At 40.6% G+C, this 17,176-nt stretch overlaps 2 protein-coding genes across 4 annotated transcripts in view; one reads left to right on the top strand and one right to left on the bottom strand.

Moving 5' to 3' along the window:
* Col4a1 (Collagen type IV alpha 1) overlaps positions 1-6,855 on the bottom strand; it is a 34,471-nt gene extending 27,616 nt beyond the window's left edge. Inside the window, exons 1-2 of one of the 3 annotated variants that reach the window (XM_076307516.1) lie at positions 6,149-6,855; positions 4,836-4,878 (exon numbers count right to left, since the gene is read on the bottom strand). In XM_076307516.1, coding sequence (XP_076163631.1) covers positions 4,836-4,878; positions 6,149-6,168 — 63 coding nt within the window. In that variant the 5' untranslated portion in view covers positions 6,169-6,855. The remainder of the gene's footprint in view (positions 1-4,835; positions 4,879-6,148) is intronic. The other 2 variants (XM_076307517.1, XM_076307515.1) reach the window with 2 other exon arrangements.
* LOC143144764 (uncharacterized) overlaps positions 6,434-17,176 on the top strand; it is a 109,032-nt gene continuing 98,289 nt past the window's right edge. Inside the window, exon 1 of the mRNA XM_076307519.1 lies at positions 6,434-7,457. Coding sequence (XP_076163634.1) covers positions 7,329-7,457 — 129 coding nt within the window. The 5' untranslated portion in view covers positions 6,434-7,328. The remainder of the gene's footprint in view (positions 7,458-17,176) is intronic.

Here is a 17,176-nt window from a genome sequence, read left to right as displayed (position 1 = left end):
CACGACAAGTATGTGAATTAATAGTTTCACGAAATCCAGCTTTCAATTTGTCACGCGATAATTCTTTGCGCGATTACTCGGACTGTAGATCACGTTGTACGTTATTCGGAATAAATGTTGAAAATAACGACCGTACGTGTAAACTTAAATCAAAATAATCTGCAATAAGAAATATTCGTTCCAAGATCAGCTGGTAGTTGCCAAAATACCGAACCCTCGAGATTATCGGTCACTTCACAGCATTATAGTATTCATCTACGATTTAACTGTTTACACTCTCTATAGAAATACTAAATACGAGTTTATTGGTTCAAATAATGTACGAGTGACTTGTATGGGACGCTAATTTGAACTTTTAAAACGAATAAAGGACGAATAAATACCTATCGTTTCTATTCGAGCGATTCAAGAGATCGAATATATTTTGATCGATAAGAGATCGAATATATTTTGGTCGATAAAAGAGCGAATATATTTTGATCGATAAAAGAGATCGAATATATTTTGGTCGATAAAAGAGATCGAATATATTTTGATCGATAAAAGAGATCGAATATATTTTGATCGATAAAAGAGATCGAATATATTTTGATCGATAAAAGAGATCGAATATATTTTGATCGATGAAAGAGTCATTGAATCTTTTAAAGACGTCGTTCGATTAAACAATCTCTAACAAGCGAAGCAAGTCGCTAATAATAAGTAGCAGTTGCCTGTAAACATATGGATTAAAGAAGAACGTTGCAGAATCGGTCCACGTCATTATTAATTACTATAAATTACAAATACCTTTCCAGATAAATTTCCAAACCACTGTTAAAATATATACACATTTCACCGAATGAGTGTACCAAACACCCTCGTAAATCCTCCTCTAGCAACGAAGAAATTTATAACAAGAGAAGTAGAAACAATTTTGGTTTGTACGTGTCTCTTGGTACGAAATAAAAAACTGGCGCAGTAAAAATAACGTACATTGTACTATACTGTTCTTCCGCAATAAGAATGATACAGTTCAACATACTCGAAGATCGAGGTCCTGAGGGAGCATTTTTCATGGATGTGTGCCCGGTAGCTTTCAATTGCCAAATACGTATAGAGGAACTGCACGATTATTATTTACATTCGAGTAAAGAGGAAGATTAAAAATGACAAATTTTTCGATTCTGAAAAATGTGTACTTTTTCAAGTTTTACGCAGTTATCGTAAATTGTTTTTAGAGCGATGATTCTCTATTAAATGCTGAGAAACGTTAAAAATATTTCCTAAACGTTAAAATATTTGTACATTACAATTGCGCGACTCGTTCTCGCAAATACCGAGAAATATTTAAAATATCTTGCTAAGAGAATTTTGTAAATAATTCGCGAGCGTGTACGTGTTTAACGCAACAAACACGATCGCCTTTGAATTCGTCAATTATACGAATCCGCGAAAGGTAAAGAATAAAATTACGATGCGAACGGTACAGAACTAATAAAAAATTGTAACGATAAATTAACGAACAAAAATATTTACGCGTAACGTACGAAGATACAAGGTTATCGGTATGGAAACGAGACCAAACAAAATGTAACATGTACGCAGAGTGATTTCAGAAACTGGGACAAGCCGTATCTCCGGGAAAGAAAAAATGCTACAGGAAATGGTTGAACGGTTTAAGAAGATCTAACTTCCCATGATCTCGCAACTGCAGCAATGCACCGACAAGATAAAATTGCATCTTTCTTTTCAAACAGATTCGTACATTTTTTTATATACAAATCGATTCTTCCCATCTCTCTGCATCCAAAATGTGCCAATTACACCAAGAAACAAACACATTATGAGAAATTTGAAAACAGAACGTGTTTAAAGTTGAACAGCTTCTCCGTGTTGCAACGTTCCACCAGCCACCTGTACGTATGCACTCTCTCTTTCTCAAACGCAACGACAAAGTATTTTATCATCCAAATATCGCGCGAAAATATTCACTTTTCGATACCTCCGCTTAAATACATATTTACACGTAGAACAACGAGAAACCGTACAGTTGCATCTTGCAAGGTGCGTCGATGCATCGTGTACGAAATAAGTCTCACTGGACCATAGAAACCGTCACCAATTATTTTCTCTCGAATTGGCTCCAAGGAGTAATACAGAGCAACATCCTTTAACCGTGGTATCTCGAAGATACCAGAAATCGAATGAACCTTTTATCGTTAATCCTTGGAGCACATTCCTCGTATTTTTCTCGATTCAACGAAGGAAATCCTATTATGTTCAACCGAAACAGGTCGTGGAAGCGTTAGGAGGCTAATAACTACGATTAAATTCGCCAGACGGCGGCAATCAAGCTCGAAGTCAATTCCGAACTATTTTCAATAGTGACTAAGCTGACTCGCGTGGCTGTACGCACTGTACGTGCGTATATATGTACGTACGTGGCGTAATAAAATTACAGTGCGCGCGGTTACGATGCCGTAGGCGGACTGGTCGCTAACAGACGACTGCCCTATTTCGGATTTAACACCTTTCCGTTGTTCGCGGCGACAAATCTGCTGGGACTCGCGGCCCTGTTATCGCGTCGACGATTGGTCCTCGCGTTATCGATGTCCTCGGCGTGTATGGCTCGAAAATAAGCTCGTCGAGGGAGAAGAATGGCGGCAAACGCTCGTTCGGTGATCGTGACACGGCTTATCGGGGACATTCTTCTACGGTCGTTCGTCAAAATCGCGCGCCGTATCGCGTTCGAGCAACGGAGAAGAACTTTTCCAAGCAATTTACCAAAATTCTATCGCGTCGAAGTAACGCTACAACTACCGAGAGAATTAGGTGTATCAAAGTGTTCCTCGTACGTGTCCAAGGAAAATCGATGATCGAGGAAGAGAAGAGGAACTTGTGAAATCGATTCGTATCTACAGGAATGAAAAAGTCCTAACGTCTTTTGATAATATACTACGAAATTTTAAATAAATTTCCTTGGAAAAGCAGTCGAAAACAGACATTTTTACCGGTTGGTAAATCTAGAGTTCATCTTACTCGTCGAGAGTAAGTTCGGTTTTACGTTACAGTTGAATGTAACTGTGCGATTCACTCCGATTATAAATAACGTAATACCCTAATAGTTTTACGATTAACCCTCGGTGTACCAAGAATTATCGTTGCTTACCATCTAGTTTCAACCGTTTTTCTTTTCTTACGCTTCGAAATTATTTTGCGAGTAATTTACAGAAGTTGAAATAATACGACATTACGATCGACAGGGAAATTCGAAAACTGAAAAATTAAATCTAGTGAACGTTCGCGACACATCGAGTTACTTCGTGCCCGAATTCAAACGCTGCTCCAACATTCCAACAATTTTATTCGAAACATTACGTTCTAAACGAACAAGCATCGAATCTTTCTATCGACATTACCTAATCGCCCACATTGCGTACACTACGATCCCAAACAAAGTAATTAAACGATTAAAATATAGAATTCTCTCTATAATTGTTAAATCGTCTCTGTGCAAAGACACGTCCACGTTGCGATTCAACGGGCGAGTAACGAACGATTCGACTTCGGTGCTGTATAATTATACTTCTCGAGGGTATCTCGACAAGCGAATTTCCCGCGTTTGTCCTCGAACGTTTGTGTTCGTTCCTCGAAATTGCCAAAGTGACGTAACCGCGAATCGAGGGAGAAATCGATCGAGAATCGATCGATCATCCCGCGATGATTCTGGCACGAAGTCGCGCGATTCGAGTCCCACGGCTCGCGACTTCTCGCAGAAATAACGACGTTACCGATGATCTAATCGCGCGAACGATCGAGATCCATGCGAGACACGCGCGTTACGCTGGCCGAGAAGTCTGTCGGCCTTCGAGAGCTTACTCGCCCTCGCAATTCCAGCGAGTGTTGCGCGTCCGCACAATGCGAAAGGGGAAGAGGCCGAGCCGACACGCGCCGCGGAATCACACGGTCTGCCGCGATCGAAATGCGATCCTCTCTCGATTCAGCAAGCTTTTCAACGCGTCCTCGGTGCACTGTCGTCGATGCACGTGCATTGCGCGACTGCACTCGCGCGAACGCACTCACCGATCGATGAATGAACCTAGATCCTCGCGCGGCTCGACGTTGAACGATACGCGAGCAACGAACGAGTCGTTCTTAAAGGGGGCAGCACACGGTTTGGAATTCGAAAAGAATCAATGTTTTCTCTGTTCGTTTTAAATGAAAGTTTCCAAGTCTCGATGGTAGTTGATAGACTTGGGAATCAAATTTGCAAGGTTTCTGTACCGGTCTTTGAGAGAATCTATTTTTGGAGGTACGAAGAGCGCAACAGATCCGTATAGATGCGTGCTGAAACGTCTCGGTGCACGCAAAACGAGCCGTTTGGAACATTTGAAATCGTTTTTTTTTCTCGAAACTTTGTTTTCGGAAACGGTGTGCAAGACGTCTCCGCAGAGATCCAGTTATAATATTTGTTAGGGTATGACGTAGTGATTTTCTAAAAAATTTTAATTATTCCGGAATTATATCGACTTTTTAAATACAAAGAGTTACCATTTTGACGATTTTCATAAAAATCAAATCGTTCGTACGTCGATCCCTAGAGAATACATTATTGTTTACAGCATTTGGCTGAAATCGTGCGCACAGATTGATCGAATCGAAAAATAATCTTTGAAGGCAATAACGTTACAAACACGAACAAAGATCATTTTTTTTTTCAATTCACACCATTGTAAATTAAACGACGAAAACTTGCATCGACTAAAAGTTTACTTTCCAACGATACGTATTACTTTTTAACCGTCCTGCCCCCTTAAGGCGATTTTTCGAGCGAGAAAATCGTGTATACGTACCCCACTGACAATCCCGGCCAGGAAGATTACGGATGCGACGAATCTGAAAGAAGAAAGAAGAAACTGAAGCTGACATTTAGCGACACGAGATACCTAAACCGGGTCGTTATTAAATTGGTGGGAGGTACAGAAATCGAGAAAGATGGGAACCGTGTCGCGAAATTAAACGTCGAGACTCTTATCTGGAGTCGTTCGCGAGAATCGTCGGAAACGTTCGACTTGTTCCATCGACACGAGTTTTTATTATAGAAGAGGTTACGAAAATTAGACGGAGACCGAACAGAGAGGGTCACCGAACACATCCAAACCGAATTCTACGGTTACAGAGTCGAGTAACGCATCGAATGTATACGCGAGACGTGGAATTCAGCGAAATAAATTTCTCCGTGTGTTTCTCAGCGCGACGCGAATCGTTTTTCCGCACTCGTAACTTTGCGAAACGAAAAAGGAGAGAACACGCGTCGAAATAAACAGAGCCGATACAAACGTTGGACGTCGCTCGGGAATATCTGGATATTCTTCCCCTTGGAATTCCTTGGATATTCCCCTTGGAATTCTTCGGTGCGACCAGGTCGCGTAATCGGCACGGAATTTCGCGGATCTTGCGATCGATTTTCCAGAAACATGAATGCGGGCGCGAGAAATATTTAGCGAGCACCGTTAAGCACGAATCGTACGAAAGAGCGAGTACGCGATAAACGTCTCTCGTCGAAAGGATAGCCCGGTTGTAAACACACGCGTCCCTCGTCCTTGAAATCCACTTGCCGTAACGTCGGAACGTTCCGGGGGTTAAAAGTGCCCCCTCTCTATCCGTCATGGAAACACTTGTGGCGCGTGCACCGAGGGAGAACACGTATGGAGAAGTACCGTGAAAATAAAAGGCCGACGCAACGAAAAAAGAGAAACGGGGAGAACGGAACGAAAGGACCGGGGCACGGGACCAACGGGAAAAGAAGAAGCCGCGTGAACGAGAAGAAAACAACCGCTTTATTCTACGCACGGTTATCCTCCCGGGGATCGTCGAAGAAAGGTACTTCCGTGAGGCGTCGGTGGAAAACACGGCACACGGTACACGGCACACGGCACACGGTACACGACACACGGTACACGATTACGCCGAACGCACGTGTCTACGCAATATAGAGATCATTGACGTAACAACGGGTTGACGAACCAGCAACGATACCGGGAAGCGAACGGAACGAGACGAGGAATACGCGGGCTCGATTCAAGCGAAAAGAAAAAAGAAGTAGCTGAGCGAAAAAAGAAAAGTCGCGGGAAAGAGCAGAAAATGAAGATGAATCGTAACTCACCGCAATCCCAACCGGGTCATTTCGACCTCCCTATTCCGCGACGGGTCTAGGGAGCCGAGGAGCACAGGCTAACACGAGGACCGCACGGCCAGGCAGTCACAAAATATCGCGGGGAACCCGGCACCGAGTAGACGTGGTGTGTGGACCGTCCCATCCAGGGAGGGCTCTGAATGAACGTCGGGTGGAGGGAAGGAAGGTGGAGGCGGCCGCCGAGCCACGCCAGCTAGAATTCCTCCGCCGAAAGGATCGGGAGAGAGGCTTCTCTTGGTTCCGCGAGAGCTCGTGCTCTCACACTCTTGGTTCTACCTCCCCCGCTGCTCGCTGCTCGCCAGTCGCGGTCAGAGAATCGAACTCTCCAGCCTGCCTCCGCCAACTGCGGGACCAGAAGATACCAGCGGCAGGGCGCAAGAAGGAAGGACAGAGGGAGAAGCCGAAACCGTGAGGAAGGGAGGAAGGAAAGAAGAGTCTGGCTGGAGAGGGAAGTAAGAAGAGAAGAAGTAGACGAAGAGGAAGAAGAATAGGTGGTAGGAAGGAGGAGGAGGAGAGGACCGGTGACCGGGTCGAGGCGAGCTCGGTCGCGCGTCGCACGAGGACTGTTGCGCGGCCTCAGCCGATGTCGATCGCGCCGTAGGTCTCCGGGCTCGGACGAACCGAGCGAACCGAGCGAACCGAACGAACCGAGCGAAACGAGCGAAACGAGCGAACCACCGACCAGAGCGAGAGGAGAGCGAGAGGAGAGCATCTACCCGCCGCGGTGACGCGCCGCGCCGCGACGCGACGCGCAAGGATACAGCTTTACGAAGAGGAGAAGAGAGAAGAACGCCTCCTCCGCCGCCGACTTAGGCCTGTCTGGCTGCGTGGAGCGGCGACTGATCGGGAGGACGGGCCAAACGGGCCGTCTGTCTGGCCCTTCGACACGCGCTGCGTCGACAGCCTGGTCGACCAGCCATCGCATCGTTTTCAACCACGACGACCCAGCTACACGAGACACGGGAACCCGTTCGTCTACCCGTTCGTCTACCCGTTCGTCTACCCGTTTCAACGGCTCGAGATCGATCGGTGTCGGCTATTTTAAGGGCTGCCGCGTGCAAGCTAGACAACAGGTAAACGGGATCGCGGAGAAGGAACCGCGAAAGGAGGAGGAGGTGGAGGAGGAGGAAGAGGTGCACCGACCGGCACAATGCGAGCTAGGGCCGCGGTAACGTCAACCACCGCAACCTGCAGCCTACGTCCGTTCCCGGTTGTCCTGCGAGTCGCCTGCGTCCTTGCCCTACTGGTCGTCACGTGGATACCGGTCATCGAGGCTGTGGTGAGTGACTCCATGCAATATCCCAGTCGCGTATACGTTCGTTCCGTAGACAAACAAACCCGGACGGTCACCGATCGCGGTTCTTTAGCGTTGCGATCCATGCTCGGGACTGGTTAACGCGCGTTAGGTTGGCACAAGCTCACCGTAGACCGGTCTCGACCGAGAGTGTTCCATTTTCACGTTGGTACTTCGATGGTGTTCACGACAATGTGTGCTCGACGCGATTATTTCGTACACCCGATTTACTCGTGATTGAACCTCGTACCGTTGGTGTGTCGTTCGGCTGTCAACCGATGCTCGCGTTCATTGCCATCGACCGATACCGTCAGTCGCTTTTTCTTCGACCTGTAAACCCGTCATCCGACAATCGTCGATCAACGATGGACTTTCAAACCGATCGTGGTATCGATCGAACCGTGACCCAAGCTACCGGCTCGTTCGCTCGCGAGGTTACGTAAGAAGTCGGAAAGTCAACGCTGGGGGATTGAGAGAAAGGGTACGAAGAAAGAGAGAGAGAGAGAGAAATATTCAGACGAGTTATCGCGAATTTTCACTCCGATTAAAGCGGCACGCGAGAACTTCTCCGAACCAACTCGCTCGGCAGCGTTTCCGGTCGATCGTCGAAATGACATTATCGCGCTACTCGGAACACGAGATTCCCGTGATCCGGTGGTTTCTTTCGCGCTTGGAATCACGAGACCTAGAAATCGATCATTGGACGACCCACCGACGCGGGTTACGTTTTATGAACGTAGGTGAGGACAATTTACCGAAAGACGACGCAACGACGCGTACATCTGGAGCAACGTAATGTTCCAGGGCTTTTAGGAACGTAATAGCGAACAGTAATTCGCGGCTCGTGCCCACACGACACCGCATGGGAACGTCGGTCTGGGTTAGGTCATTCGTGATCCGCGATCGATCCCTCGATCGTATCGCTGATAATTAACCGCCCGGGCATACGAAACGTTCCCACCTGGCGGGACAACAGAAAACTTTTCATTCTTGCAAAGCTCTCCTACGGCTACGAGCGTACAACTTTCCAATTTTTATTCAACTTTCTTGATACCGGCCGACGTACGCGTTGCATTCGTAGGAAACTTATTCTGAAACCGAGTTTCTTTAACCTTGATAGTAAATTTGAGGAAGAAGGTTACATTCTCGGAAAAGATTGTACCGAATAGACCGTTGTAAAATTGGAGTACGTGAATTAGTCACTAAACGCGTTTATAAATTGTAGATTTTCTGGCTTTCTTTTTTTTTGGTTTCAATAAGAGTGTACAATCTCGAAAGTAATAAAATACCTAGAATTATTTACAAATTTGAGCGTGAATTCAACTTTTTGAATTTGACGATGAATATTATCGACATTGATACTTTGGAGCTTAATTAATATTTTGAAATGTATTTAAAAAATTTATCGTATTTGAATTTTCGTGATACAATCTTAGGCTCATTTTTCGGTAAGAATGTAAGTCTTTGTTGAAAAGTGTAACAAAAGATCAATAGCTACTTCGAAGAGCAATAACTCTTTTTGGTATTAACGTTTCGCCTTAACACGATTTCCTGCGCGAATAAAACAGAAAAGAGAGCTATTTAAGTTTCATTAAGTGGCGTTCAATGAGCGAACTCAATGATGTTCATCGTGGTTAATACGTAAATGCGTTTGAAATATAGGTCGTATTATCTTTCGCGTGTGCGGATTCGTTACGAGCTGTTTGCCGAGAAGCTGCTTTATTAACGCTTTCACGAAATCGTTGCCATAATCCAAGAATATCGTTCAGATTTCTTCGTTCCGCGTATGCTCGGAAAATTCGTTTCCCCTTTGGCAACGAAGAGCAGATTTTTTTCCACACGTTTACATACCTTCCCCGAATTACGTTAAACTCTTCGGCGTTACCGATACACATCTGTACGCTCGAGTTTTTAAATTATTTTAAATATCACAACGTGGAATTAACCACTATAATCGCGAATAAATATTCATAATAATTTCCTAAAGATACAACGCGCGAGATATCGTCGCGAGACCCATAGATTTCATCAGATTGTTATCAGTTTGAATTTTTCTTCGTTTCGGATAAAATCTACTAAAAAGGTTAACTACGTTTTCATTTTCTCGTGTGGAATAAACGAAACGTACAATTTTATTATTTCAATCTCTATGATATGTAAAATTTTCTCTTCTCTTACTTGTTTCGATTACCAATTACAAAGTAATGGTAAACGTCTCCGATATCTGTCTTTTCATTCGCAAGGAATATTCGTGCTCGATTTATTCGGTTCGTCGATAAAGAATTAGATCGTTATTGGGCAATTTCGATTCTTTTCCATCGGTTTAGAACCGATCGTTGGGCACGTTATTCTTTTGATACTCGACAGACTCTCGTTGAAAAAATAAATGTTCCGGTGTTTCGGGGAACACACGAGAACGCGTGTATACGCTGACTACACAAACCGCCTCCCCCGCCTCGAACAGATTTCACGTGTGGCTCGCGCGTGATGTCACGAACCGTTAAAAGCATTTATCTTGCGCGCGAAGGTTATGAATAATGTATACTAGAGTATTTTTGCAATTAGTCGGAAATTTACGCAACAATGTAACTCATTGCGTAATCAATTCACATCTCCCCGTTGATAAATATTCGCGTAGTTTTTATTACTCGCCTCTCTTCTTTCTTGTATGTATCTGCTCTTCTAAATGCTTCGCGCGCAACTTTCGAGGTTTCGGAGAAGCGGGTATCTTTCATACTATCTTTGAAACTTTTTACAGATAGCAGAGCGAAGCTTTCTGTCGCTTGGACTTTGAATCGTATAGAAATGTTCGATGGATCGCATTTCCGATTAGAATTCAAAGCAAACGAAAGAAGGGAAAATGTTTGGATTTAAATTTTCCATAACTTGGAAATTCACCTACTTGGTAATTTAAACGATCGAACGAGTCATTGTAGAGTAAAGTCGTATCAAACATTTTTAAAGTTTCGATTATTTCATTCCGGGACATTTCAAAGACTAATAAATAAGTAATCTAAAAGAACAATGTTGCGTAACGAAAAGATGAATGTACAAAAACGCAAGTATGTTTGTCTAAATATGTACGATAGATAAATTCTAATCATGAAAAGTATCACACACTAGAAGTATTAAATATATCTAACCATAGGTTTTTTTTATAATTTTACATCCACATTTACTTTTGCGTACATTTCTACCACATTATTCGTTTGGATTATTTGTTTATCGTATCGTTTCCAAAGAAAACTAGAATAAAATGGTTGAAAAGTTCAAGATTCTTCGAGCAATTTTACCTTATAGTAGTTTATTCGTACCGAGCAATAATTCAAATTTTGAATTCGACAAGTATCGAGTGTCACAGGACGTGATTAGGTTCTCCAAAAAATGAAAGAAACTCAAAATTTTCATTCGTATACGGTGAAAGTTTGTTAAATTTTCGTCAGTGTTGTCGATTAGATGCGCTTTTACAAAAACAAGTTCAGAGGTAATTGCACTCTTTATATTTAGATATCGCGTCAGGGCATCTTCCTGTGCATATAGCACTTCACACGGCACGTGTGTTAATGCAGTTATTAAAAGCTCCAAGTATCAATGACGTCAGAACGGGTGCCGGCAACTGAAATCGTATAAATAAAAAAATTTCAGAATACGAGCGAACGATAACTTCCCGCTCGTGTTTGTTCAAACAATATTGTAACCGCATGTGTTGCTTCGAATGTTGATTCTAATACGTGCTGTTCCTCGATAATTACATAATTGTCGAACCATACTTAAAACCACAACGTTCGTATAAATTTTTCTTCCAAATTATCCACTTCTTTCGTGAAATATTTTTAGGATCGATGCGATTCGAGAAACTCTTGAACCCTCTTAAACTCGAGTGTACTCTATTTGAACTAATCTGCATAATTGTCCATACCTTAGAAACTCATAACGATGTCCACTTCAAGTTTCAGCAATTATTTCACGCGTACAAGATTATAGAAGCAACGAACAGTTAAGCATACAGATAGTATTAACTAATACTATACCGCGTTAAACTAAGATTTTAACCATCTAATGAATAGTGTAATTTTATAATCGACGTAAAATATCGAAGCAATTAAACCTAAACCAAGGTCCGTAATCGACTTTGAATAAACTCGTTCTTGTTTGAGCAGTGTATTTCGAAAATTCGATTTTTTATCAAGTTTGAAATCGAAGCCTACGTATGCCTCTCGGTCTCGCGAGCACATTCCCAATATGGCTCGTAGATAAGATTAAACGATCTTATATCTCCTTCCTCGTTCGAGGAAAAAATAATTATAATTGAATCTTGGACGTTGCTCGAGCGACGTGCTTTTCTCCGCTATCTGTTACATCTTCCTATCTCGTTGAAGTCACCCGGTAAACAAGCGTGTAGGCGATTTCGACGCCCGAACGGAGTGCGCATCCTTTGCAGGAACATAAAAGGAAAGAACTGCCGATGCGCATGGGACGGGCGATAGACGGGATGGGAATAAAATGAACGGTAGGTCAAAAGGTTTACGCACCTTTTTTGCTCCGTTTAGACCGCCGACAGTGGCCTGTTATGCTGGCAGTCATTCAGAATCGTGAGAAATCGTTGAAAAGAGAGTCAGGTCACCACCGTCCACTTTCTCGATACATTTGAAAAAAAATCTTACGGATTAACGTGACAATAAATATATAAATCTGTCCTGTCGTAAAAACATGCTACCTTGTACGCTTTCGTTGCAAACCGTAAAGAATGCCGCTTTCGGTCGGAGATGAAGATGACGATGAATGGAAACCTTCTGGCAGGTAGCCAGCAGATAGTATATTTTCAAAATATTGCAACTGTACTTTTACTTCGTTTTTCGAGTACTCACATTGCGTAATTGATCGACAATTAATCATCGAAGAATTAAAGTTTCTCTACTAAATTCGATTTTCTTTAAATAAAATGGGAATCAAATTCTATCATTCGTTATCTATTCGGCTGTATTCGTCACGCAAATGTTTGTAACATTTAAAAGAAGACACGGGTACATAAAACGCAAAATAGTTGCGTTATACGGAAAAATTGAGTAAACTTTGTGAAAAAAAATTGAAATGTTATATATAGTAAATCGTTAACGAAAGGGATGACGAAGGTGCTTGAAAACGAAAAATGGTTTACGAGATATTTCTACGATAATTCAGATATTTCTACTATCATCTTCTGTAGAATGTTTAATAAGAATAGCAAGATGTATTTATCTTGGACGTTATAATGTACTTTGCCTTGACTAACCGAGGAAACCGGCATCCGAGACACGATGCAGTTCTAGTTAAATATTCGTTCACGTAGGTCGTTATGACTAAATTATGCGCGAAACAGAGACACTTTATCATCGCTACCTTATACGACACAACAACAAGCAATTCATTGAAACCGTTAGAATCGTTCAATTACATCACGATTATATCTAATTATCGCTCTCGTGTATCCCGTTTCTTGTTCGAAATACATTCACGAAGTATCTTCATCGTTCATTTAAATACACGTATCCTCGGATACCGTAATTTTGTATTTGTATTATAACAAGGAAAATCTGTGATTTTAGATTTAGGATAAAATGTCGAAAATATAATTGTTTGTAAAGCAAAATATTAATCAGCCAATTATTGATTCCTAGTATGCACTGAGGGTCTAATACAATTTTTGGGACAAAATTAATGCATCTCCTTTTTTCTAGAAAGCAATGCTTTTAGTTTTCTTTTATTAATTTCTTGATTGCTTTAAAATTCGGCAAATGTGATTTCTCAATTGATTTGAAAGAGAAAAGAAGTCATCTTCATGATAACTAGAAAGTTACACTCTAAATTTTCTGTAATAAACGAGTAGGAAAATTCTGAACAGTATAACAAATCGAAAATAACCGAATCTAGATATTATGTTATACTTTTACAAATGTCAACTGTTGATTTTAGCAAAATATACTATTAAGTATTACATTCCACGTAAATAAATTCAAAGTGATATTTTCCAAAATACTTGCGACAAAGATATCAGTTTCCATGAAATAATACAACCACGATAAACGATTGCAACGTTCTTCGCGGAAAAATGGATCAAATCTCGAAAGTAGAAAGAGGTCAATGTAAAAAAACGTTACGCACAATCTGTGCGTTATTTTCACGAAAAAATATTGAATAAAAATCAGACGCTTCCTTTCAGTGAACAATATTACGAAATAGATCACAACTTTGTCCGCAATATGTAGGTTGCCGTTTTTCTGTAGGAAGAGTCTGTTCCTGATAACGATAGACTTTTCCTGTTGTTGTCGCGCGGAGACAATCACTGCTCGAGGATGCGCAACTCATTTGGTCTTCCTCGTGGCATGAAGCAACCCTGCATTTGACAAGATAGAAATTGTTGCACATCCATTGGCCACACATCGTGTATTCACTGAACAACGACTCGTTACGATTAAGTCATTCGAAGTAATTCCATTGTTTCCGGTCAGAGAAACTCAAACACGATCTTTTTTCTTTTCGAAAGTAATTCCTAACTACTCGATGATTTTTAATTCAATACAGGCCCGACAGAAATGAATCGATAATAATCCGTCAGTCATTATACTATACAATATTCATTAACTAGATGTTTCGAAGCTTTCTAGTTTAACCAAAGATTCTCGAACAGCCGCATGAAAAATTTTAAAACCACTTTTCCATGTTCTTTTATTCAGCACTCACACAAGTGTTTCGCTGTGACGGAATAAAAACATTATACTCGTCAAATTATACAAATCAGTTACTTTTCTTCTCAGCGTTACTAAATCAACTGGGAACAATGTTTTACATTTTTCCTAAGAGATCCTTCCGTACTTGTGCCGCAGGTACTGTGTCATTGTCAATTTTGCGTAAATCAGAAATATCGATAAATCATCGCCACGGGATTTTAACAATGAACCACGTTCCCGATGCTCGTTCAAAAATCTGGCACAAACGTGTGCACGACGGATTGAATAAAACGATCACTCTTGTCCTATAAAATTGATGTCGGTAACGCGGCCATATTTTACACATGATCTAGACTCGAAACATCTACACGAAGCCCACGCCGGCCAGTATTGTAGTATATTTCACAGGATCTTCCCCGATATTTACATTCCCCGTGTTTTCGAAACGTCGTTGTCCACGGTTTCTTGAATTATACTCCCACTCGAATTTCACATCACTAAATACGTGAGCTTGTCTCACCCTCTCAGCTAGCGGGGACATCGGATAAAAATAGGGAAGAAGTGTCCTGTCCTACAATGCTTTGGTTACGAGCAACGTGATACTTTCACCGTCTACCGACCTGGAAATATCATTCGCTGCAACACGCCTCGAACTATACTTGACACCTCTTTCTCCAAAAAGTCGCGTAATAAATCGACTACCCACTACTTCCCCAATTATCGTTAATATCGTTCGATCTAAATCGCGCACGAAATAAACGAAAGATTGAACGTAATTTGGAATGTATAATACGAGAGAAAGAAAGTGCAGTCCTTTGTTTGTTACTGCATGCTGAGAGAACAGCTGGAACAACTGTGGTAACAGTTAAAGCGTATCTACAAGGTACAACGATTTGAAATTGATGTTACATGACATTACAAAATCCTCGAAAAAGGGAGTTGTAGGAGTCGAGGATAAAATGTATCTCGTTTAGTGGAGCTGTTATAACAAAAATGTATGTAACGAAAAGTCGTTGGAAATGATATTTAACCAAAATAAAAACCCGATCATTCGTTTTAAAAGGATGAGTATGTACAGAGGCTTGTTTGTTTGTGTCCGAGAAAATAAAATTAAACACGTTGCGTGACAGGAAGCACTCGAAATAATTTTTACTTCTTTTGTTGAATCTATCGGTAAATGAATAAATATTAGTGCGAATCTGATATCCAAATGGAAGAGTAGTTTCAAACTGTAAATTGTAACATAAATAAACGCATTTTAAGTTACTGCATATTTATTATTCTAGTAACTTTACACCGTTGTGTTGCGTCATAATTTGTCGAATTTATAAAAATCAAATCCGAGAGATATTTTTTAAATTTAAAGTATAATTGAAATATTGTGAAATTTCATAAAGTGGTAATCAAATCCAGTCGACGAGAAAGAATTCGTTGGTTAATTAGTTAAAAACGAACGTATTTAACGTTTCAATTGTCTTATAAACAGTTACCAATTGAACGTAAAACATAATCGTATGTTCATTGTGCTATGTATCTCGGATAAGGAAGTGTATTGATAGGTTACTCAAATATGCCCTTAATACTGAATTGAAATCACCGTGATAATCACAATGTCCTTCGTAACGTGAAAAGCTCTTAATGTTAGCAGCTGAGAGCATATTAACAGTGTCAGCCGTAGTAAAACGCATTACATAAATGACATCACGTTCTAGAACTGTTGTATGCAAATATGCCATTGACCATCATTAACCTCTTTATGTTTATGCTTCCCAACGACTGATATTTTCTATTAAACAATGTACGCAAGGTCTTTTCGCTAAAGTTTCACTCGCATCTATTCAAGAAGTAAATAAGTACTTGTTTCAATTCAAATGATTGCAAAATTTGAATATCAGTCACTATTCATGACGAACCTTCAAAGACGGAACAACTAGGTATTTTCTTCATCGTTACAAACATGGACAAATTTTGTTTCGAGCAAAAGTTAAACAATCTCCTGTAAGGAATCAGTTTCGAAAATAATTTCCTTCAAGGTCGTTAATATTTCTTTCAAAATTTCTTCCAGAGAAACTGACCAGCCATGTGTACAAATTTCATTATAAATATTGAAATTTACAACTTTTGTTATTAACTTCTTATGTTTCAGAAACGTCAATATTATCATAAAAAGTTTACCGTAGTAATAATTACATGTACGCAAGGTCTTTTCGCTAAAGTTTCACTCGCATCTATTCAAGAAGTAAATAAGTACTTGTTTCAATTCAAATGATTGCAAAATTCGAATATCAGTCACTATTCATGACGAACCTTCAAAGACGGAACAACTAGGTATTTTCTTCATCGTTACAAACATGGAAAAATTTTGTTTCGAGCAAAAATTAAACGATCTCCTGTAAGGAATCAGTTTCGAAAATAATTTCCTTCAAGGTCGTTAATATTTCTTTCAAAATTTCTTCCAGAGAAATCTGACAAGCCATGTGTACAAATTTCATTATAAATATTGAAATTGACAATTTTTATTATTCACTTCTTATGTTTCAGAAACGTCAATATTATCATAAAAAGTTTACCGTAGTAATAATTACATGTACGCAAGGTCTTTTCGCTAAAGTTTCACTCGCATCTATTCAAGAAGTAAATAAGTACTTGTTTCAATTCAAATGATTGCAAAATTCGAATATCAGTCACTATTCATGACGAACCTTCAAAGACGGAACAACTAGGTATTTTCTTCATCGTTACAAATATGGAAAAATTTTGTTTCGAGCAAAAGTTAAACGATCTCCTGTAAGGAATCAGTTTCGAAAATAATTTCCTTCAAGGTCGTTAATATTTCTTTCAAAATTTCTTCCAGAGAAACTGACCAGCCATGTGTACAAATTTCATTATAAATATTGAAATTTACAACTTTTGTTATTAACTTCTTATGTTTCAGAAACGTCAATATTATCGTAAAGGTTTACCGTAGCAAAAATTACACAATAAACTAATTTAAAA

This window comes from Ptiloglossa arizonensis, chromosome 3 (assembly GCF_051014685.1).
Source record: "Ptiloglossa arizonensis isolate GNS036 chromosome 3, iyPtiAriz1_principal, whole genome shotgun sequence".
NCBI classification, from domain to species: Eukaryota; Metazoa; Arthropoda; class Insecta; order Hymenoptera; family Colletidae; genus Ptiloglossa; species Ptiloglossa arizonensis.
This window is presented reverse-complemented; position numbering and strand designations above follow the sequence as displayed.